The 24641-nt window shown below is 41.5% G+C and overlaps 1 protein-coding gene and 1 long non-coding RNA gene across 5 annotated transcripts in view; one reads left to right on the top strand and one right to left on the bottom strand.

Moving 5' to 3' along the window:
- Positions 1-9747: 9747 nt before the first annotated feature.
- LOC125103854 (uncharacterized) overlaps positions 9748-24641 on the bottom strand; it is a 32795-nt gene continuing 17901 nt past the window's right edge. The window contains exons 2-3 of the long non-coding RNA XR_007128511.1: positions 23157-23410; positions 9748-11009 (exon numbers count right to left, since the gene is read on the bottom strand). This is a non-coding gene — a long non-coding RNA (uncharacterized LOC125103854). The remainder of the gene's footprint in view (positions 11010-23156; positions 23411-24641) is intronic.
- PTGR2 (prostaglandin reductase 2) overlaps positions 10746-24641 on the top strand; it is a 29382-nt gene continuing 15486 nt past the window's right edge. Inside the window, exons 1-3 of one of the 4 annotated variants that reach the window (XM_047735768.1) lie at positions 10746-10859; positions 16728-16811; positions 19287-19405. In XM_047735768.1, coding sequence (XP_047591724.1) covers positions 16775-16811; positions 19287-19405 — 156 coding nt within the window. In that variant the 5' untranslated portion in view covers positions 10746-10859; positions 16728-16774. Of the gene's footprint in view, positions 10860-10939; positions 11097-16727; positions 16812-19286; positions 19406-24641 lie in introns of those variants that run through there. The other 3 variants (XM_047735769.1, XM_047735767.1, XM_047735770.1) reach the window with 3 other exon arrangements.

The following is a 24641-nucleotide window of genomic DNA, read 5'->3' as shown; positions in this document are numbered from 1 at the left end:
GATCTTTCCAATTTCAGTTTAGAGAGCTTTCCAGAAGCCTCAAGTCAGGGATTAGTTTTCCTCCTATGTGCTGCCACCGCATCCTGCCCTTCCCCAACGTTCCCTGGGCAGTGCAGTATTGGAAGTGCCCAGGTTACTTGTCCTAGTCCCCTCTAGAGGAAGCTTGGTGAAGGGAGAGTCTGTGCCGGGTTTTTCACCATTGCATACCACAGCACCTGCATGTAATGGGTGAGAAAGAAGTATTTGCTCAATGGATGAATGAGTGAAGCATTTATTGCCTAGCTCACTCCATGTGGCTCTTATCCTACTGCATATACTGTTACTTCCCTGCTTCCCAACTGGATTGTAAATTTCTGTGGGTCAGGGACTTGAACTTGCATGAGATGATAGACCATTTAGCACCTAAGTAGTGTTAAGCAGACAGTGGGCATCCATTCACTTGTTAATTAATTTAACAAGTATGTAGAGTGTGTTTATAATGTTAAAGGCAAATGTGAAGTTTGGGAGGAGGGAAGTCAGTGAGGAGAAAGCTGGAAAATAAGTCTGATTTAAACCCGCTATAACTATTGCAATTTTTAATATCATATAGTAGTTGTAAATATGGCCTTAATCACAGGGAAAACCTTATCTATTACCAGCTTAGTAAAGGAAATTTGTTATTTCCAGTTGCCAAGGGAGCAATGAACCAAGGTTTAAAAATAGATTAAAATTTTTTTTTAAGATTTATTTATTTATCTCAGAGAAAGAGAGGGAGCATGGCCAGGAGGGGCAGAGGGAGAGAGAATCCTAAGCAGACCTTGCGCTGAGCACACAGTGCCCGACTTGGGGCTCACTTCCAGGACCCTGAGATCATGACCCGGGCTGGAATCAAGAGTTGGTGGCTTAACTGATGGCGCCACCCAGACATCCCAATAGTTTAAGAAGTCCCTAACATAGAGGAGAAAAAAGAAGGGAGCAAGAGAAAAATACTAGGACTAAGTAATCCAAGGGGCCAGCATCTCCAGCCTGGAAGGAGCTCCCTCTGGTATTGTGCAATTCATGTGGTTTGGCAGAAATGAGGTAAAAGAGCCCTCTTCCCTCCAGTTAAAGAATAATTATTTTTTAAACGTAAAATCATGGGCGCCTGGGTGGCTCAGTGGGTTAGGCCGCTGCCTTCGGCTCAGGTCGTGATCTCGGGGTCCTGGGATCGAGTCCCGCATCGGGCTCTCTGCTCAGCAAGAAGCCTGCTTCCCTCTCTCTCTCTCTCTCTGCCTGCCTCTCCGTCTACTTGTGATCTCTCTCTGTCAAATAAATAAATAAAATCTTTAGAAAAAAAAAAAAAAAAAAAAAAAAAAACGTAAAATCATGACTCATAGAAATATAAAATTAACAGGTGTCTAAAATTTGATTTAATGCATCAGTTAATGAAAGAACCAATAAGATATTACAACTGATTCGAAAGATGCTCCGAAGAGCAGACACATGTATAGACAATCAGCAATGCTGAAATTAATTTGCTTCATAGACACAACACTGGTTTCTTGGGTGAGGAGGAGAGAGATCCGTTGTACTCTAAGAACACCTGGCATTTGCATTTTTATGGGCAAGAATCATCTGCATCGGTATCAGTTTTTTTGCAACCCAGAGTGGTAAAATAGCTCAAAGACAGTGAAAGGTGAAGATAATCTGCTAGACTGGGCATCCAGTCATCCTCTTCACCTGGTCTTTCCAAGTCTTTCACAAATTTTCCCGACACTGGAAGACCCTTCAACCTGTCCTCCAACGTAAGGGTTCATTGTGTGAACGCTGAGTGTTTTCCAAAAAAAGGGTTAAGGGGGAAAAAAGGGTTTTAAAAATTAACCACACAAAAGTGAAGTCTCCAGTCTCCTCAGATAAGACATTGAGTGGAGGGAAAAAAAAAATCTCAGTTCTATTTAGATGCTTGTAAGCTCCAAAAGTCAACTTGATCTTTTTCTTTGAAATGTAACTCTCATGGGACGCCTGGGTGGCTCAGTTGGTTGGACGACTGCCTTCGGCTCAGGTCATGATTCTGGAGTTCCAGGATCGAGTCCCGCATCAGGCTCCCAGCTCCAAGGGGAGTCTGCTTCTCCCTCTGACCTTCTCTTTGCTCATGCTCTCTCTCACTGTCTCTCTCTCAAATAAATAAATAAAATCTTAAAAAAAAAAAAAGAAATGTAACTCTCATGTCCTCCTTAAAAAAATACATCTGGGGGGCGCCTGGGTGGCTCAGTGGGTTAAGCCGCTGCCTTCGGCTCAGGTCATGATCTCGGAGTCCTGGGATCGAGCCCCGCATCGGGCTCTCTGCTCAGCAGGGAGCCTGCTTCCTCCTCTCTCTCTCTCTGCCTGCCTCTCTGTCTACTTGTGATCTCTCTCTGTCAAATAAATAAATAAAATCTTTAAAAAAAATACATCTGGTATTTAACTTTTTTTTTAGTTTGTTTTCATTAAATCTTTGATAAATACACAGTTTTTAGAATGACATAGCGAAGATCGAGATACTCACCACTCAGTGTAAGAAATACAGTATTTGTCTTCTCCTCCCTCATCTTATTTCTCTCCCTCTAGAAGTGACCATTCTCAATATGTATTGGGAGGTGTGTTTATGCTTTTACAATATACATTTTATTCATCAACAATACACAGTATTGTTTTGCATGTTTTTAAGCTCTATGTAAATGAAATTATACTGTTGTTTCCTTCTGTAACTTGCTTTTTCTGTCCATTGTTACATTTTTGAGATTTTAGATCTAGTAATGTTTTTGCGAAAAATGATGACTTAGAAACGAGCCCTTGATTGGTAACAAGAATGGGAAACCAGCATAGTTTAGATCCATTATTTATTATTATAAAAGTCCTGGTCATTGTAGCCATAGCAACAGTACATGAAAAGAAGGACAGCGGTGAACAACTGATGGCAATATATTTTTTTAAAGATTTATTTATTTATCTTAGAGAGAGAGAGAGAGCCGGAGAGAAAACTGGAGCAAGGGGAGGGGCAAAGGGAGAGGGAAAGAAATCACCAAGCGGATTTCCTCCTGAGCACGGAGGCTAACATGAGGCTAGATCCCAGGACCCCAGGATAATGACCCCCAGCTGAAATCAAGGACACCCTACCCAACTGACTGAGCCACCCAGGTGCCCTGAATTTAGCAAAGCCTTTAAAGCAGCTGTTATAAATATGTACAAAGAACTAAAGAAAACCGTTTAAAGAATTAAAGGAAAGTACACAACAATGTATTGACAGAAACAGATTCTCAGTAAGGATATAGAAAATTTTTAAGACAAAACCAAGTGGAAATTCTGGAACTAAAGAATACTATAACTGAAAAATTCACTAGAGGCCTCAACAGCAGATTTGAGGTGGCAGGAATGAACTGGAAATAGATCAGTAGAAATGACCCAATCTGGGCGCACCTGGGTAGCTCAGTCATTTAAGTGTCTGACTTGATTTTGGCTTAGTTCATGGTGTCAGGGTCGTGAGATCGAGATCTTTGTCAGGCTCTGTGCTTGGTGTGGAGTCTGCTTGAGATTCTCTCTCTCCCCCTCCCTCTGCTCACCCCTCAAATCTAAGAAAAAAGAAATGACCTCTCTGAATACAGAGAGAAAAAAAAAAATCAAAGACAAATGAACAGAACTTCACAGACCTGTGAGGTACTAGCATACTAAACATACATGCAATGGTAATTCCAGAAGGAGAGGGGAGAAGGGGGCAGAAAACAATATTCGAAGAAATAATGGCTGAAAACTTGAATTTGATGAAAAAGATTAATCTATACATCCAAGAAGCTCACTAAGGAAGTATTAAGAAAAATTTTACGTCAGAAGTTTCCCCAATCTATGGTGACCGGCATTGACTTTCTTTCTTGGAATAAAAGCCTTTATACTTACTGGTTGAATCTGGTTTAAGAAAAATTCAAACATGGGCGCCTGGGTGGCTCAGCGGGTTAGGCCTCTGCCTTTCGCTCAGGTCATGATCTCAGGGTCCTGGGACCAAGCCCTGCATCGGGCTCTCTGCTCAGCGGGAAGCCTGCTTCCCACTCTTTCTCTCTGCCTGCCTCTCTGCCTACTTGTGATCTCTCTCTCTCTCTCTCTCTGTCAAATAAATAAATAAAATCTTTTAAAAAATTATCAACACAAATGGGACGCCTGGGTGGCTCAGTTGGTTGGACGACTGCCTTCGGCTCAGGTCATGATCCTGGAGTCCCGGGATCGAGTCCCGCATCGGGCTCCCAGCTCCACAGGGAGTCTGCTTCTCTCTCTGACCTTCTCCTAGCTCATGCTCTCTCTCACTGTCTCTCTTTCAAATAAATAAATAAAATCTTTAAAAAAAAAAAAAAGAAAGAATCCCTCTCCTTACTTTAAAAAAAAAAAAAATTATCAACACAAAAATAATCACATTAAGATTAAAAGTCAATATGTTTGATTATATTCCATGCTCTGTGTGTATCTAATATCTTCTTAAAGAAGAGTTTTGTTTGAAATTTTTTTTAAATTTTTTAAAAATTTTAATTTTTTAAAAATTTAAAAATTAATTTCATTTATTTATTTGGCACAGAGAGAGAGATCACAAGTAGGCAGAGAGGCAGGCAGAGAGGCAGGCAGAGACAGAGAGGGAAGCAGGCTTCCCGCTGAGCAGAGAGCCCGATGTGGGGCTTGGTCCCAGGACCCTGAGATCATGACCTGAGCCGAAGGGAGAGGTTCAACCCACTGAGCCACCCAGGTGCCCCATGTTTTCTTTTTTTAAGATTTTATTTAGTTATTAGAGAGAGAGAGCATGAGCAGAGAGGTGGGGCAGAGGGAGACAGAGAAGCAGACTCCCCACTGAGCAGGGAGCCCCACATGGAGCTCAGGACTCTGGGATCATGACTTAAGCCAAAGGCAGATGCTTAACTGATTGAGCAACCGAAGCATCCCAATAAATGTTTTCTTCAAAAGATGACTTTGGGCAGCTTGGCTGGGTCGGTTGGTGGGGCATGCACATCTCGATCTTGGAATAGTGGTTTCGGGCCCCATGTTCGGCACAGAGATTACCTAAGAAAAAAGATAACTTAGATCACTTCTGTATCTAATACTTATACTCTACATCTAATACAGTATTTTGTAGCATAGTTTGAAATATACTGTAGTATACTTGATCATATCTAGAGCCGTTCAGTATACACCTGTCCTTCACTGGTGATGTTATTTATTTTTTTTTAAAGACTTTATTTATTTAAGAAAGAGAGAGAGCACAAGAGTTGGGTGAGGGGCAGAGGGAGAAGCAGACTCCCCGGTGAGCAGGGAGTCCCACGCAGGATTCAATCCCAGGACTCCAGAATTATGACCTGAGTGGAAGGCAGTCGCTTAAACAACTGAGCCACCCAAGTGCCCTGGTGATGTTAATTTTGATTACCTACTCACATTATTGTTCAATTTTTCTACTTTATGACCATGCAACTATTTTGTTCCTCAAGACAATGTCCTTGTTGTGTTGTGATTTATAATAAAAAATATATATTTGATCTTCTTCCATTTCTGGCACAGAGTTCCTAAAACCCTTGAACTTCCCAAGTGATGAGAATGGTCTAGGTGTTTACTGTTATGTTAATGAGGTAACTTCTAGGGGAGCCTGGCTGGCTTAGTCAGTGGAGTGTGCAATTTTGATCTCAGGGTCATGAGTGAGCCCCATGTTGGATGTAGAAATAACTAAAAATAAATAAATAAACTTGAAAACAGGGTGCCTGGGTGTCTCAGTCTTTGGGTGTCTACCTTTGCTCAGGTCATGATCCTAGGGTCCTGGGTTTGAGCCCAGTCTGGGACTCCCTGCTCAGTGGGAAGCTTGCTTCTCCCTTTCCCACTCCCCCCTCCTTGTGTTCCCTCTCTTGCTGTGTCTCTCTCTGTCAAATAAATAAATAAAATCTTTTTAAAAAAATGAGGTAACTTTTAGAAAGCCCCTAGGTAACCTAAAGATGAGAACTGGTTGCCAGGGCAACCACTTAAGTGATTAGAGGGTTGGAACTTTCAGTCCTCCCTCCACCCTACATCCAAGGAGGGGAGAAGGGCTGGAGACTGAGTTCCATTACCAATGGCCAATGATTTAATCAATCATGCCTTTGTAATGAAGCCTCCATGGAAACCCAAAAGGATGGGGGTTTGGAGAGCTTCTGGGCTGGTAAACGTGTGGAGATAGAGGGAGAGTGGGGAACCTGGAGAGGGCATGGAAGCTCCACATCCTTTTCCCAGTCTTTGCCCTATGCATCTCTTCCATCTGGTTGTTCCTGAATTATATCATTTCATTTTGTTATTTTTTATTTTTTAATTTTATCTTAATTAGGCGCCACACCCAGTGTGGGACTTGAACTCATGACCTGAGATCAAGAGTTGCATGCTCCACTGACTGAGCCAGGTAGGTGCCCCATGAGTTATATCATTTTATAATAAACTGGCAACCTAGTAAATAAAGTGTTTCTCTGAGTTCTGGGAGCCACTCAGAGCCCAGAGCCACTGGGAGCCACTTAATCGAACCCAATGTAGGGGCTGTTAGAACCTCCAGTCTATAGACATTTGGTCAGGAGCACAGGTCACAACCTGGACTTTCAATTGGTACTTGAAAGTGTGTGTATGGGAAGGGGGCAGTCTTGTAGAATTGAGCCCTTAACCTGTGGGATCTAATGCTATCTCCAGATAGACAACGCCAGAATTGAGTTGAATTGTAGGACAACCAGCTGGCGTTGGAACATTGCTTGATGGTGTGTGGAAAGTACCCATCTACCATTTGATTGGGTTCAGAATCTTAGTCCTCTAGATTTACTATCTGCTGATAATTCTGATAATGTCTGATCCAATCTTTATTATGAAAGCTATAAAATGATTTTCTTTCTTTTTTTTTTAAGATTTTATTTATTTACCTGACAGAGACACGGGGAGAGGGGGAACACAGCAGAGAGAGTGGGAGAGGGAGAAACGGGCTCCCCGCAAAGCAGGGAGCCCGACACAGGGCTCAATCCCAGGACCCTGGGATCATGACCTGAGCCGAAGGCAGATGCTTAACTGAGCCACCCGGGCGTCCCTAAAATGATAATTTTCCAACTTGAGGACTTTCCTTTACATTTATTAGCTGGCCCTCAGCATTCTGCTGTAAGCAAGAACTCTCCAGTCTTTCTTTTTTATTATTATTACAGATTCATGAATTTCTAGTTCTATGATTGTTTAGAAATCATTAATGTACTTAATTTTTTTTTTTTTTTTTTTTTTTTTGGTGCTCAAGTTGTCCCAGATTTGGCCAGTAGGATCCCCTTCAAGCTGGCTTCTGTGTCCCTGTGACATGCTCCATCATTTTTTTCAACACTTCCTTAATTTCTAGTAAAATAGATGTTCTAGGCTCATTTGGTACCTATCCTGCCCCAACCCTGGGCTCAGCGATTTCTTTAAGAGACCCTAATTCTCTTTTAGTGGGCAGATTAGTTATCTACTGCTGCATAACCAGCTACCCCCAAACTTAGCAGCTTGTAACACTAATTATTATCTCATACAGTTTCCGAGGTTTAGGATTTTGGGAGAAGTTTAGCTAGGTAGACTTGGGGTAAGTTTCTCTCCTTTCATGAGGTCATAATGTATGTATTTGTTCATTTATTTTAATATTTCATTTATTTGAGAGAGAGAGAGTGAGAGCATGAACCAGGGGAGGAGCAGAGGGAGAGGGAGAAACAGACTCCTCGTTGAGCAGGGAGCCTGATGCAGGGCTCAATCCCAGGACTCCAGGATCCTGACCTGAGCCACACAGGTGCCCCTATTTATTTATTTAAAAAAGAACATTTTATTTATTTGTTTATTTTGAGAGAGAGAGAGAGTGTGAGGAGAGGAGCAGAGGGAGAGGGACAAGGAGACTCAGTGCTGAGTGTGGAGCCCAATGTGGGCCTAGATGACACCATCCTGAGATCATGACCTGACCTGAAATCAAGAGCTGGATGTTTAGGGGTGCCTGGGTACTCGGTCAGTTAAGTGTCTGCCTTGGGCTCCAGTCATGATCCCAGTGTCCTGGGATTGAGCCCTGAATTGGGCTCTCTGCTCAGAGGGGAGTCTGCTTCTCCCTCTTACTCGCCCCTCCCTCCTGCTCATGCACCCTATCAAATAAATTAATAAAATCTTAAACAAACAAACAAAAAGAGTTGGATGCTTAACAGACTGAGCCACCCAGGCACCCCTCATGAGGTCAGAATTAAGAATTTTGGGGAACAGGAACTCATTCTGGGGAGAGAAATCACATTAATTACAAGGAGTTCACAGGCCCTAGAATCAAGAGAGTAAAAACTAATTTAATATTGTAGGGTTTCTTTTCTACTTTGAAAGATTGTTTCCTGGGGCACCAGGGTCTCTCAGTCAATTAAGCTTCTGCATTTGGCGCAGGTCATGATCTCTAGGGTCATTGCATTGAGCACCGTGTCCTCGGCCCCCTGCTCAGCGGAGAGTCTGTTGTCCCTCTCCCTCTGCCCCTCCCCCAACACATGCTTGCTCTCTCTCTCTCAAATAAATAAATACAATCTTTGAAAAAAAAAGTATTTTTTTAAAAGTACTTTTTTTTTTAAAAGATTGTATTTATTTATTTGACAGAGATCATAAGTAGTCAGAGAGGCAGGCAGAGAGAGAGGAGGAAGCAGGCTCCCTGCTGAGCAGAGAGTCCGATGTGGGGCTTGATCCTAGGACCCTGAGATCATGAGCTGAGCGGAAAGCAGAAGCTTTAACCCACTGAGCCACCCAGGCGCCCCAAAATACTTTCTTTAAAGATCAAATTCTAGACTACGTTTACTTTGCGCTATTACTTTTAGTCTGTTTGAGCATTTTTTAAAAATAAGGATTTTATGTATTTATCTGAGAGAGAGAGAGAGAGAAAGATCATGAGCAGGGGGCGGGATAGAGGGAGAAGCAGACTCTCTGCTGAGCAGGGAGTCCGATGTGGAACTCCATCCCAGGACCCTGGGATCATGAACTCAGCCAAAGTCAGATGCTTATTGGCTGAGCCACCTAGGTGTCCAGCATTTTCTTTTTCATTAGTTGGTTCAAGTTATGAAAAAAAGGTTTATTGAAGACCGAAAAGAGATAAGCTCCTGCCTGAGTTTGCAAAGTACTATAATCTTTCCAGTTCTTTCCTGAAACTTTCTCAAAGAAATAAAAGATTTCCGAGATGAGAGCCTGGGTGGCCCGGTCAGTTAAACATCAGCCTTCCGCCTGGGTCATGATCCCAGGGTCCTGAGACCAAGTCCTTCCTTGGGTTGATTCTCTGCTCAGTGGGGAGCCTGTTTCTCCCTCTTCTTCTGCCTGCTGCTCCCCTGCTTGTGCTCTGTCAAATAAATAAATAAAATCTTTAAAAAAAATTTTAAGAGAGAAAGCTACTGGAACCGCCAACCTGTTGAATGATTCTTACCCTCTTGCTCACTACCCCAGTCATCATTCTGCTTCTGAATAGCATGATTTATACTGAGCTATTAGCTTTGACGTGGATACAATATAAATAGCAATTCCTTCACGGCCTAATTCAGCATGGTCTCTCTTGGAGTTTATTGAAGTCCCTGGGGATCCAAGCTGTTTTAGGAATAAGGCTTGCTCAACCCAGTTCAAGACAAAAGGCAATTAACAATTAATGAAATTGAGAAATCAGTCCACACTGCAGCAGGGGCACGAGAGTATAAAGGCGCCTGGCTCTGGGGATCCCAGACAGACCTGGTTTGGCCACTTGCTGCTAATAAAATCCAAAGGCAGAGAGACAAATGGTTAAAGGAGAAAAGCATTTTATTTCAGTGAGGCTAACTTGGAAAACAGTGGACTAGTGTCTCAAAGACTGCCTCCAAAGTGCTGAAAATACTTCCAGGTTTATATAAGGAAAATGTGGGGCAGAGGTCATGGGTATATGCAGGTGGGAGGTAAAGGTCGTATCAGTCATTGAGGTCAGTCACTGGGGTCTTGCTGGTTCAGGGCAGTCCTTATTGCTTGAGGGGATGCTTTGCCTGCAGCATCTTCTGCTTGAGTTAAGAGATTGACTTGAAAGAATTTAATCACTTAGAAAGTTTGAGGTCAAAAAAGGAAGCAGTTGAATTCCTCTTTCAACATTGGGTAATCCATCTTTGAGGAAGCTGGGATTCTTTGTGAAAGAAAAAAGACAGCCCTGTTGTAAGGGAAAGCGTCCTAACTCAGCAATCTGGAGAGGCAATTTTAACCCCAGCATTGCCCTGAATCAGCGCAAAAGTGGGTGGTCCAACCACATCAGCTCTCCGAGTCTGTTTCCCTGCCTATAAAACCAGGGACAGGCTTCATGGCCTCTGTCTCGCTGTAATTTTCCAATCAGGCTTAGAGAGAAGTCCATGTAGCGAATTAAATTCCTTCAAGGACAGCTGGACCTGAACTCCGCGGTCAAGGCTGAACGATTTGCTCTTTGGGTCCAGGCAGTACACCGAGGCCATACGGTCAGATTATTACACAGTCTGCCCAGGGGCGCCTGAGTAGCTCAGTTAAGCCACCCACTCCTGATTCGGGCTCAGGTCATGATTCTCAGGGTGCTGAGATAAGTCAGGCCTAGGCTCCTCGCCTGCTTGAGACCGTCTCTTTCCCTCTGCCCCTCCCCCGTCAACAACAACAAAAACCCACAACACACTGCCCAGACAAGGGAGGATCCTTTAACACTCCGCAGCTTCCCCTCCTCTAGAAACGTGGGAACCCAGGAGTCCAGCCTAAACTGTAAAAGCCCGCCCCTGGAGGGGAGGGCGCGGAGGCGAGGAGCGGAGGTCTAGCAGTGCGCCTGCGTACTGGGTTCGGCGGGCTGAGATCGCGCGGCGCGCCCCTCGCCGGCTCCTCACACCGCGCGAGATTTCCTCCGCAGCTGCGTGGCGGTGAGTGCCGGGAGAGGGGCGGCCGCGAACCGGGAGCTGGCTGGCGTCTTCCGGGTGTGGGAGGATCTAAGGGCCGGGGTGACCTCCACTTTTTCTCCTGGAGCTGCGGCGACGGTGGCGTTATTGCCTAGGTCACTAGGTTAGGGAATGCTACAAAAGAAACAGAGGCAGGTTATTCTCTTTTTTGAACTGTGGGGATTAAGCAACCTCGAGTGTGGACGTAATTGTGTTTTTAAGGTGCGTCTGGGACGTTCGTTTAGCACATATTTATTGGGCATCTATCATGTGCCAGTCAGAGAGTGAACGTAAATCATTGACACAAATCCCTATCCTCTCGGCGCTCACAGGGGAAGCCAGTTTGAAATTTGGGCTGTGGACACAGGTTCTTATTCACTTCCATGTGAATGGTTGGTAGTGGGAGCCGGAGAGGACGGTGAGGTCGGTGGGATGGGCGAAGAGCCAGGCAGGAATCCCCACAGATTCGACTTGGGCAGAAGGTGAGGGAGCGACCAGCCAGCCAGAAAGAGTTAAGGATAGCCCAGAGATTTCCACCTTTTACAAGGCCGTGGTCAGCAGAGCCCTTTATGGCAGGATAATTGAAGGAGATCAGGATAGGGAAGTGTTTCTTTAGAAAGATATTAGGAAGCTCATGATTCGGAACTGGGATGTGTTGTGTTCGAGTGTCGGTTCCAGTGTCGGTCTTTACCAGTTGTGCTAACATGGGCAAGTTATTCGACCTCTCTGTTGCTCCCTTTCCTCGTCTAGAAAATGGGGGTAAAAGACAGTACCATCCTCACAGAGTTGTTGGGTGGAGGGGTTAAGCGAGACGATTATAAAAACTTTAGCCCAGTTCCTGGCACTTAGTAACATTCGGAAGACTGGGGGAGAGGAGTCTTTCCTAAGATCCCATGTGATTAGAACCCGGTTAGGTGATTAGAACCCGGCCAGGTACTTTGTCTTAGTTCAGTGCCCTTTTCCTAATACTAGGCTACAACGTAGACGGTCAGATGACACACTCTTTATGACCAGCACGGGAGTGAATCTTTCTTTCTTTCTTTCTTTCTTTCTTTCTTTCTTTCTTTCTTTCTTTTTTTTTTTAAAGATTTTATTTATTTGACAGGGAGAGAATACAAGCAGGGAGAGTAGGTGAGGAAGAAGCAGGCTTCCCTCTGAACAGGGAGCCTGATGTGGGGTGGGAGTGAATTTTTCAGTTGCATTGATCTGGTGTTATTTGGGATAATACTTAACATAATTGGAAACCCACTTAATATCATACCAAACAAACATGGTATGCTTAATGTGAGTCAATCAAGAGTTGAGTGTCTTCCCTACTCCTCTACGAGAGATGAATGTAATCACCAACACCTCTCTTTTCAGATCTACAGCTAGGTATGTCATATTTTAAGATTTTGATTTTGTGGGGCGCCTGGGTGGCTCAGTGGGTTAAGCCGCTGCCTTCGGCTCAGGTCATGATCTCAGGGTCCTGGGATCGAGTCCCACATCGGGCTTTCTGCTCAGCATGGAGCCTGCTTCCCTCTCTCTCTCTCTGCCTGCCTCTCTGTCTACCTGTGATCTCTGTCTGTCAAATAAATAAATAAAATCTTTAAAAAAAAAAAAAAAGATTTTGATTTTGTAACTAAATCAAGTTCTTTATATTTTAAATGTTTGTTGTGCTACCAAGGGATATTGTATCTTAGTTAATTTTATCGTATCTTAGTTAATTTTAGTATGTTTTAGTTGAAAACGTTGAAATTTAATACAGAGGGAGAGAAATTTGATAGTGTACTTTTCATGCTGATAAACAGTATTTGGACAAATCTGCAGTGTGCATATTTTAAAGAAAGCATGCACAAAGTAATCAGAGAAGAAGGCAAATATGAAACTTCATTTGGGAAGACTGAAAATTATGGTGCTGTTAGTAATCACTTCAGGGCAGTTATCTGTGGATACAGCCTCAAATTGGAAAATTTTGTTTTTTAATTTTCCATAGTTAATGCGTAAGGTTATTAAATGGAAAATTTCCTTTTAAAAATATGTTTAGGGGCACCTGGGTGGCTCATTGGGTTAAAGCCTTTGCCTTCGGCTCAGGTCATGGTCCCAGGGTCCTGGGATTGAGCCCCGCATTGGGCTCTCTGCTCAGCAGTGAGCCTGGCGCCCCACCCCCACTACTTGTGATCTCTCTCTGTCAAATAAATAAAAAAATCTTAAAAAAAAAAAAAAAAAGTTTAGTCCCACAAGACATTTTGGACTTCTTGACGTGATGAGATAGGATGCACATAGCACCACCTTTAAAGATTTTTGTCTAAAAACTGAACCTGCATCTAATCAAATCTCTAGATCTAACTACTAGTCAGGGATTGGGGTTAAGGGGTGGATGAGTAAGATAGAAGAATGAGGTAAATGACACATGAGGGAGCAGTCAAAGGGTATTTCATAGACAAAGGAATTAAGCAACAAATGTTTCTTCAACAATCAATGGCATCAAATAAAAGAGAGGAGACTCAAAATGGAGTATGTGGACCTTGAATCCTGGTTCTAATGAACCAACTGTAGAAGGACGTGTTTGACTGAGGGTTGCTGGAGGGGAGGGAGGTGGAGGGATGGGGTAACTGGGTGATAGATATTAAGGAGAGCACATGATATAATGGGCACTGGGTGTTACATGAGACTGATGAATCATTGATCTCTGCCTCTGAAACCAATAATACATTATATGTTAATTAACTGAGTTTAAATTAAAAAAGGGGGGGAATAAACTAAAAAAAAATAGATTGCCTGTAATTGGCAAAACAAAACAAAAAAAGACTTGTTTGAGACAGGGAATTTAAATATGTACTAGGTACTAGATAATGTTAAAGAATGATCTATATTGCCAGTTCTGTCGGGTTAATGGTATAGTGTTTGTATTTTAAATAATCTGTTACCAGAGATGCAAACAGAGGGATTTTTGGCAATAGGATGATGTCTGGGATTTGTTTTAAGGGGAAGCAGGGAAATGCAGTCTTTTAGCAGGGAAACATGCATGAAAGAGAGAATGGATATTGAGGGCTGCTAGCCATTAATGTCACAACCATTGAGATTGTAAAAACATACATTACAAAAAGTAAGAAAGCAATGTTTTTTCTTCTGTCTTACTGAATGTTCCTAACATCATTTAGTTAATTGGGAGTAGAATTCCCTTCCTCTAGGAAAGAGTACCTACAGGAGAGTTGGACATCATTATGTGGCTGTATATGTAAAAACTCTGTTTGGGGGAGAATGTGGGACAATAGTGCATAGAGTGAGGCATGTGAGATCTGGGATGAGAAGAGTATATACCTGTCCCAACTCCTTTGCTTACCTGCTGTGTGATCTTGGGTACTAACTGTATCTTTGCTTCCCCATAAAATGAGAATAGTAATACATTTATCTATATAACTTTGTTTTAAAGAATAAGTAATGGAATGTATGTGAAAGTTCCATATAAATTATCTCCATTTAAATATTATGGAAGCAAGATTTGGGGACTACCCTGTGATGATTATTTAACATACTTTGGAGTATGTATGAATATCAGGTTTATATAGGATACTCCGGTACCTTATAAGGTACAGAGAAAAATGAAGAAATTGAAATATCGTGCAAATTTAGAAACTGGATTAGTGGTAGAGTCATGCATGAACAAAATTACCCAGTGATACAAGGCAAGGGATTATTAAATGTCAAATGGATTTATAGATGGTTGTCAAATTTCTAAATGTGCTGCTGTATAAAATCTTTTACAATATAAAATAAAAAATTAGAAATGTAAAGAGCTAAATATGTTGCAATTGTTATAAAAAATAAGTGGTTGATACAGTTGTTTTCCTTTGGGCTTCTCAATGTTATGTACTAAAGATAAAATATCTAAGGAGAGAAGACAGAAGTGGTAAATACGTATATTGACTTTAAGAAAGATAATGTTTGCTTAGTATTTTAGAAGTCAAACAACTTAAACATACAGGATGGAAATTTTTATGTAGTAGTTAAGAGATTGGCTCTGGAATGTCAGGCAGGTTGGGTTTAAGTCTTAGCTCCACCACCTTAGGAAGGTGCTTAAACCCTTTAAGGGCCAGTTTCCTTCTGTAAAATGGAGATAATAACACTACTTAATATGATTGTTAGGAGATTAAAAGAGTATATATTTGGGGTGCCTGGCGGGTTCAGTCAGTAGAGCATGTGAATTTTTTTTTTTTAATATTTTATTTATTTGTCAGAGAGCGCGCTCGAGAGAGCCGCACAAGCAGGGGGAGCAGCAGGTCAAGGGAGAAGCAGGCTCCCTGCTGAGTAAGGAGCGGGATGGTGACCTGAGCCAGAGGCAGACCTGACTGACTGAGCCACCCAAGTGTCCCAAGCCTGTGACTCTTGATCTCCGGCTTATAAGGTCGAGCTCCACACTGGGTGTGGAGATTACTTAAAATCTTTGAAAAAAGAATATGTACGTTAAATATTAAATGAATGTGTGTGTGTGTGTGTGTGTGTGTAGATTTCATAGCACTCACAGTAGTACTTGGCATATAGTAGCATTCGCTAAGCTCAGGGCTGTTTCCCCCAAGTTAGATAGTGCCAGCGCTGGAACCTCATTTTGTTTCTTTCATTAGCTCAAATTGAAAATCCAGAATAAACTGATCCTTTACCTTCTTATTTTGCCATTCTGTATTACAGAATTTCCTATAAGGTGAGGATTTCAAATCTTTTAATGTTTTACTTTTTTTTTTTTTGTTAAAGATTTTATTTATTTATTTGAGAGAGAAAGAGAGTGAGAGAGAGAGAGAGCGAGCATGAGAGGGGGAAGGTCGGAGGAAGAAGCAGAACTCCCTGCAGAGCAGGGAGCCTGATGCAGGACTTGATCCCAGGACTCCAGGATCATGACCCGAGCCAAAAGCAGTTGCCCAACCAACTGAGCTACTCAGTCACTCTAGTGTTTTACTTTTTAAAAAAATGTTTGTTCCAACTGAGCCAGCCAAGCACCTCTGATGTTTTACTTCTTCTTCTTCTTCTTTTTTTTTTTTTTAAGATTTTATTTATTTATTTGACAGAGAGAGATCACAAGTAGATGGAGAGGCAGGCAGAGAGAGAGAGAGAGGGAAGCAGGCTCCCTGCTGAGCAAAGAGCCCGATGCGGGACTCGATCCCAGGACCCTGAGATCATGACCTGAGCCGAAGGCAGCAGCTTAACCCACTGAGCCACCCAGGCACCCCATCTTTTTTTTTTTTTTTTTTTTTAAGATTTTATTATTTATTTGAGAGAGAGAGAGTACATGAGAGGAGAGAGGTCAGCAGAAGAAGCAGACTCCCTGCCGAGCAGGGAGTCCAGCGTGGGACTCGATCCCAGGACTGTAGGATCATGGCCTGTACTGAAGGCCTGAACTGAATTAACCGACTGAGCCACCCAGGCACCCTGATGTTTTACTTCTATTATAAACAAAACTTAATTTCCATTTTAATGAATAAAATCATTTTTGAAAATTTGGTTACATTTCAAGCAGCTAGTGTTTTTATTTTGCTACTAGATCAACTGTTTAGTTCTAGAGGAATATATCTTGTTTTCATTTAATCAAGCCACAGTGGGAGGCGTAATCATAATGGTATAAAGATGAATGTGCTTGAATTACGAGGCCAAAAACATTTTGTCTTAGTCTTTTGAACTTGTTCCTGTTAGCCAAAAATTCTAATTAGATTTGGTCTTCCTTTATATATTTGCTTTAGGAGGCAAACTCTGACAGGAGATTATATCTTTTCTGGATCCTGAATATGACTTTCCCTCTCCTTCAGAAACACAAATATGCTCTTTTTAAAAATTGTTAAACATTTTTAGACTTTGTGATTTAAAAAACATTTCTGTTTATAGGAGTTATTTTATACAGAAATCTTCTGAGACCACTGTACATCGAGGTGATGATTGTACAAAGAGTGGTATTGAATTCCCGACCTGGTATGTATTTGTGATGAATGAACAGCTGTGGTCTTTGATAATTATTATTGTTATTTTTAAGATTTATTTTTTTAAAGATTATATTTATTTATTTGACAGAGATCACAAGTAGAGAGGCAGGCAGAGAGAGAGGGAGAAGCAGGCTCCCCGCAGAGCAGAGAGCCTGATGTGGGGCTCGATCCTAGGACCCTGAGACCATGACCTAAGCCAAAGGCAGAGGCTTTAACCCACTGAGCCACCCAGGCGCTCCATTTAAGATTTATTTATTTATGAGAGGGAGAGAGCAGGGGGAGGGGCAGAAAGGGGGGGAGAGAATCTCAAGCTGACTCCCTGGTGAGCAAGGAGCTCAAGGTCAGGTGAATCCCGTGACTGAGAGCAGGCCCTGAGCTGAAATCCAGAGTGGGACACGGAACTGACTGAGCCACCCAGGCACCCCAGTCTTTGATGATTATTAATGAAAATGAAGGAACAAAAGTAACAGTTGGGCGCCTGGGTGGTTGGCTCAGTCATTAAGCGTCTGGCCTTTAGCTCAGGTCATGATCCCAGTGTCCTGGGATGGGGGACCACATCGGGCTCCCTGCTCAGCAGGAAGCCTGCTCCTCCCTCTCAATCTCCCCCTGCTTGTGTTCCCTCTCTCCCTGTGTCTCTCTCTGTCAAATAAATAAATAAAATCTTAAAAAAAAAAGTAATAATGTGGTAAATTAAAGTTAGGAAGATATTAACCCTACTAGAGATGTTAGAAGAAACTAACTCAGTTTTTTTTAATGTATTTTTTTTTAAGATTTTAAAAATTTATTTGACAGAGTGAGATCACAAGTAGGCAGAGAGGCAGGCAGAGAGAGAGAGAGAGAGAGGGGGAAGCAGGCGCCCCACTAAGCAGAGAGCTTAATGCGGGGCTCCATCCCAGGACCCTGAGATCATGACCTGAGCCAAAGGCAGAGGCTTAAACCACTGAGCCACCCAGGTGCCCTGTAATACTCAATTTTTAAGTAATTACCTATCAAGGCCATTTGTTGAAGAAGAAAGTTATTTTGGAATTATTATATTTAAGAGGTTATATTACAAATATGGATGGCTCTTTTTCTTTCATTGTAGCATACATTGTCGATTCTTAAAACTTGCCTTTCTGTTTTATGTGAAAAGCCCTGACCTATGTCTGTGCTGACATTTAACCTGAATCATAGAAACTTAGGTGTGGAACTAACCTAGGAGCTTTGGGCACATGCTGCGTTGATTTTACTGTTTAGTGTGTGGCCTGGGGAAACCACTTACCTTGTCTGTTTTTTTTCCCCCCACTTACATTTTCTAACTTCAGTTTTAATAAAGTGAGTTGTTAGATTAACATTTTTACATCTATTCCCACCTTACACGTTTGATGATTTAATCAACAGAAAGTTTGCCTATGTTAAACATAACTGAATAAGAATACACTTTTAGTGATGGCGTTTTTTGCTTATAAATTTTTCTTTTTTTTTTTTTTTTAAGATTTTATTTATTCGACAGAGAGAGATCACAAGTAGGCAGAGGGGCAGGCAGAGAGAGAGAGGGGAGGAAACAGGCTCCCCGCAGAGCAGAGAGCCCGATGCGGGGCTCGATCCCAGGACCCTGGGATCATGACCTGAACCGAAGGCAGAGGCTTTAACCCACTGAGCCACCCAGGTGCCCCAATAAATTTTTCTTTTCAATCCTCCAATTTTCAAACTTTTAAAATTTATTTATTTATTTTAAAGTTGGCTCCACACCCAGTGTGGAGCTTGAACCCACAATCCTGAGATCAAGAGTTGCATGCTCCACCAACTGAGCCAGCCAGGTGCCCCAAGACTTTACTTTTTTAAAAAATTGTATTCATTTAAGTTTCCATTTCTTCTTAAAATGAGGAAGGAACGTTTACTTAAGTATTTATTTTGGCTGATGTGGTGTTTCTGCTACGTTATAAATTTTGAATTTTCGTAATTTAAACTGGCTGTGAGTTTTCACTTTTTGAAATCCTATAATTTTAAAACAGATGAAATGATTTATCTGTAATCATCTTTAAAAAGAAATTTTGAAGTTAGCAATATTCCACAGGAACTTCTTGGGGAAAATCAAGAGCAGTTGAAACTATTTAAAGAGGGCGCCTGGGTGGCTTAGTGGGTTAAAGTCTCTGCCTTCGGCTCAGGTCATGATCTCAGAGTCATGCGATCAAGTCCCACATGGGGCTCTCTGCTCCTCGGGGAGCCTGCTTCCTCCTCTCTCTCTGCCTGCCTTCCTCTCTGCCTACTAGTGATCTCTGTCAAATAAATAAATAAAATCTTAAAAAAAAAAAACTATTTAAAGAATTTATACTCTGTAACAGAGAAATTACAAAACAATGTAGACTTATTAGTGTCTGTATTAAAAGGGAGTTATCTGAATCCTCGAGTTACCTTCTAAAGAATAACAAATAATTACATGGGAAAGTAATGTTCTGATTTTATATTTTCCATAATATTTTAGGAAAAAATGGTAATCCAGTGGCAGAAAATTTCCTAGTAGAAGAAGTAAATTTATCAGACAATATTAATGAAGGACAAGTACAAGTGAGAACTCTTTATCTTTCTGTGGATCCTTACATGGTAAGAATCAGGATTTTGTGATTTGGTGAAAATTAATCTTATTTTCATATTTTTCATGTTGCATTTTAATATTGTGCAATCCTTATGATTAATAAACACTTGAGCAATTATATCTTGATACCTGGGAATTACAGATTGCCTTTGCTATTCACTAGTGTTCTGAAGGAATGTTGTAGAAGAATGTTTTCATAATAGTAGTACATGTGGTTAATCAGGTTTTCAAATGTCTAGATCACTTCCCAGTAGTAAATAAAGCTTGATGATAGTAGATTAAGATTGGAAATTCTCTCAGATTGATCGAGTTTACAGTGCAGGCTCTGTATAAGACCTTTATTCTAGTTAGTCTCTCTTTTTTTCTTTTTTAAGACTTACTTATATATTTTAGAGCAGTGGGAAGGGGCAGAGGGAGAGGGAGAGAGAAATTCAAGCGGACTTGAGATTGAGGCCTGACACGGGGCTCAGTCTCATGACCCTGCGATCACAATCTGAGCAAAAACGGGAGAGTCGGACACTTAACCAGCTGCACCACCCAGGCACCCCTCCAGTTGATCTTGTTTTGAAGGAACGACTCCTTTTTAGAGAAAGGAGATTTGTTGAAAGATACTGTTTAGGACTACAGCTGAAAAGCCCTCAGGCATATGGACTTAGACTCAATACAGAAATAGTTTTGCTTCTCCTTTTCCTACACAAACGCTTTTTATTTCATTTTCTTGCCTGATTAGCACCTCCAGTACAGTGTTACATAGAACTGGTGAGAGTAGAATCTTTGTCTTGTTCTTAGATCTGAGGGAGAAAGCATTCAGTCTTTTACCATTGAGTATGGTGTAGGATTTGGTAGTTGCCCTTTATCAGGCCCAGGAGATTTCCTCCTGTTCCTGATTTGGTTCCTGGTTTGTTGAATGCTTTTATCATAAAGGGATTTTGTTTATTGTGATAAGATACATATAACAAAATATGCCATTTTAACAATTTTCAGATGTATAATACAGCAACATTAGGAACATTCACAATGTTGTGCAGCTACCGCTTTCCATTTCCAGAAATTTTTCATCTTCTAAAACAGGAATTCTGTGCCCATTAAATAATAAAGTCCTCCTTACTCCTTCCCCCCAGAAGCAGTTTTAGATTTTGTCATATGCACTTTCTGCTTCTCTTGAGATGATCTTGGGGTTTTTGCTTTTTAATCTCTTGAAATGGTTTGTTACATTAATTAATTTTTAGATGTTAAATCACTCTTGTATTCTTCAGATAAATGACATTTGTCTCAGATGTATAATTCCTTGATATGTTGTTGGATTTATTTATTTATTTATTTATTTATTTATTTATTAAAGATTTTACTTATTTATTTGAGAGAGAGAGAGACAGGTAGTGAGAGAGATCATAGGCAAGGAGAAGAGGGAGAAGCAGGTCCTCTGCTGAGCTGGGAGCCTGACTCAGGGTTTGATTCCAGGGCCCTGGGATCACGACCTGAGCCTAACAAAGGCAGACGCTCAACGAACTGAGCCACCCAGGTCCTCCTGAGATTTCTTTTTTTGAGATTTATTTATTTATTTATTCGAGAGAGAGAAAGTGTGTGTGTGTGTGTGTGTGTGTGTGCGCGCGCGCGCGCGCAGATGGAAGGAGGAGCAGAGGGAGAGGGACAAACAGACTCTATGCTGAGTGCGGAGACCCATGTAGGGCTTGATTTGGGTGACTGAGCCACCTCTGTGCCCCGATATGTTATCAGATTTAGTTTGCTACTATTTTGTTGATTTTTTTTGCATCCATAAGGTTATGAGACTATATTCATGGTCTCTTGTTTTCTTGGGATGTGTTTGCCTGACTTTGGTATTAGGGTAATTTGGGCCTCAGAATGGGTTGGGAAATGTTCCCTCCTGTTTTTTTTCTTTTTTTTTTAAACTTTTTAAAAAAGATTTTATTTATTTATTTGACAGAGAGAGAGATCACAAGTAGGCAGAGAGGCAGGGAGAGAGGCAGGCAGAGAGAGAGGGAGACGCAGGCTCCCCGCCGAGCAGAGAGCCCGATGTGGGACTGGATCGCAGGACCCTGAGATCATGACCCGAGCCGAAGGCAGAGGCCCAACCCACCAAGCTACCCAGGCTCCCTGTTCTTCTTTTTTTTTTTTTTTTTTTAAGATTTTATTTATTTATTTGACAGGGTTCATAAGTAGGCAGAGAGGTAGACGGGTGGGGGGAAGCAGGCTCCCTGCTGAGCAGAGAGCCCAACGTGGGGCTCGATCCCAGTACCCTGAGATCAGGGTCTTGATCCCAGGACCCTGAGATTATGACCTGAGCTGAAGGCAGAGGCTTAACCCACTGAGCCACCCAGGTGCCCTATTTCCTCCTGTTCTGTTTTTGGAAGAGTTTGTGAAGAATTGGTATGCTTGAAAAGACTGGTAGAATTCACCAATGAAGCTGTGTGGCCTGGGCTTTTCTTTCTGGAGAGTTTAAAAATTACTAGTTCAATATCTTTGTTTTAGGCCTACTAGGATTTTCTGTTTCTTCTTGAGTCAGCTTCAGTAGTTTGTGTCTTTCTGGGAATTTGTCCATTTCATCTAAGTTGTGTAATTTATTGGCATACAGTTCTTAGTATTTCCTCATAATCCTTTTATTTCTGAAAGATAGGTAGTAATACCCTTTCTTTCATTCCTGATTTTAGTAATTTAAAGTTTTTTTTAAAAAATTTATTTATTTGGGAGAGAGCGAGAGAATGAGAGAGAGAGAATGAGAGGAGAGAGGTCAGAGGGAGAAGCAGACTCCCTGCCGAGCAGGGAGCCAGATGTGGGACTCGATTCTGGGACTCCAGGATCATGACCTGAGCTGAAGGCAGTTGCCTAACCAACTGAGCCACCCAGGCACCCCTGATTTTAGTAATTTAAGTCTTGTCTACTTTTTTCTTGGTCAGTTTAGCTAAAACATTGTCAGTTTGTTAATTTTTCGAAGGAACAACTTTTGGTTTTGTTGATATTCTGTATTTTTTCCTATTGTCTATTTCATTAATCTCTGTCTTTTGTACTAGTTTTACAGCTTCCTTTTGTTTATGTAAAATAAGTTAAAAGGAAATCAGGATAGCCTATTCAATAAGCTGTTGGATCAGTTGACTGTATACTTTTGGGAAAAAATTACGTTTTTAGGTCAACACTTCACTAGAATAAATTCCAAGAGATATTAAAAATTTAAAGAAAAAAATGAAACTATAAAGGGGCACCTGGATGACTCTTGTTATTAAGCATCTGTCTCTTGATTTCAGGTCATGTATTGCCTCTGCACTGGGCATAGAGTCTGCTTAAGATTCTCTCTCTCCTCCTCTGCTCCACCCCCGCCCCAGCACATCTTGAACTCTCTAAGAGATATATGTATATGTCTGGGTTAACAATTGAATGATGTTGGGGAATGAAAGACTTTATAAGAATGACAGTAAACCCAGCTAATACGAAGAAACATGATTGATGAATATGACTATTTTAAAAACACTGTCTTTTGTAAAACATAATAAAATAGCATGTACAAAATCAAAAGATAAATGGCAAACATAAACATTTGCAATATAATTAGGAAAAAAAAGATGATAATGATTGACATGCAGAAAGTTCCTATACATTAGTCTGTGAAAAGTAGAAAGTTGGCCAAAGAAACAAATAGGCAATTTTATAATCTCTTTCTATATTACTGTTTCTGTACTGTCTGCTTGCCTCCTTCTTTTGGCTTTTAAAGTGCCATAGTAAAGGATAAAGAAAATCCTGCCTTACCTCTTCTCGGGCTTCATTTACAGTGGATACCCCATGACAGTGCCATTTTCTGCCAGGAGAGTTGTAGCTTTGGGAAGGCTCCTCTTCTCTCTGATCCAGGAGTACAATTCAGCCTCTTTCAATGACACCAATCACACTTGATTGTACTAATAGTGGAAAGCAATTTGATGACTTCATTCAAGATTCTTCTCTGGTTAGGAAGAAATTTTTCTTTGTGGGCTAGGGAAATGAGGTGGTGATTGGTCTAGGACATTCTAAATAGACAAATGTTCAAGTTGATACAGAGGGTTAAATTAGGTTGCTGATTTCCCACAGACCTAAAGATGCTGCACCTTTCAGTGGCAGTTAAGACAAGCTCAGTCAAGCTATGGCCCTTGAACTCTAGACTGTGCTAAGCAAATCACGTGAGGAGAATAATTACCATTTTTCAGGAGAAAAATGACAGTGTGCTATTTATTTTTTTTTTAAAGATTTTATTTATTTATTTGACAGACAGAGATCACAAGTAGGCAGAGAGGCAGGCAGAGAGAGAGGAAGGGAAGCAGGCTCCCTGCTGAGCAGAGAACCCGATGCGGGACTCGATCCCAGGACCCTGAGATCATGACCTGAGCCGAAGGCAGCGGCTTAACCCACTGAGCCACCCAGGCGCCCCGACAGTGTGCTATTTAGTACTCAGAGTCAATTCTTGATGATGACTGGCTTGGATTTCTTAAGACTTAAACACTTCAATATGTAAGACCTAGCTCAGGGCACTAAGGATTATAAATGCCCTGATGAACAAAATGGAAAGCATATCATTGAAGCCCAGGATAATAAGTACAAAGTAAATTAAGAGGAAAAAATTCATCAAAGTAAAGCCAACGTTCAAGGTTAGAAGGGTTTTAAAAATCAAGTAGAGCAGTCCAAAAGGAATAGTTGAAAACAAGCAGAGAGGATGTGTTTTTCACAGTATTCTTTAAGTTGGAACAAACTTCCTATTCAGCAGAATTCCCTCTGAGAGTCTTATAGTGATAGAAATTTATGACCCAACGATTTTTTCTTTAAAGGTTTTATTTATTTATTTGACAGAGATCACAAGCAGGCAGAGAGGCAGACAGAGTGGGTTGTGGGGGGAAGCAGGCTCCCCGCTGAGCAGAGAACCCGATGTGGGGCTCAATCCCAGGACCTGGGATCATGACCTGAGCCGAAAGCAGAGGCTCTAACCCACTGAGCCACCCAGGGGCCTCTGACCCAAACGATTTTAGGAGAGATGATGAAACACCTAAGATTATAACATGGATTAAATTCATGACCACTTCTGAATACCCCAACCTCAAAACAACAAAAACAGAGAATGCCTGTTTCCTCCAGGGAAGTACATAGCTTCTCCATCCACTCATTTCATGCTACAAAACTGACTTTATCTTGAGAATTTTGTCTTTTCATTCTCAGTCAATCTCAAGTCCTGCGGGTCCTACTTCTAAGTACATCTCAATTCAGTCCACT

Source organism: Lutra lutra, chromosome 7 (genome assembly GCF_902655055.1).
Source record: "Lutra lutra chromosome 7, mLutLut1.2, whole genome shotgun sequence".
In the NCBI taxonomy this organism is placed as follows: domain Eukaryota; kingdom Metazoa; phylum Chordata; class Mammalia; order Carnivora; family Mustelidae; genus Lutra; species Lutra lutra.
This window is presented reverse-complemented; position numbering and strand designations above follow the sequence as displayed.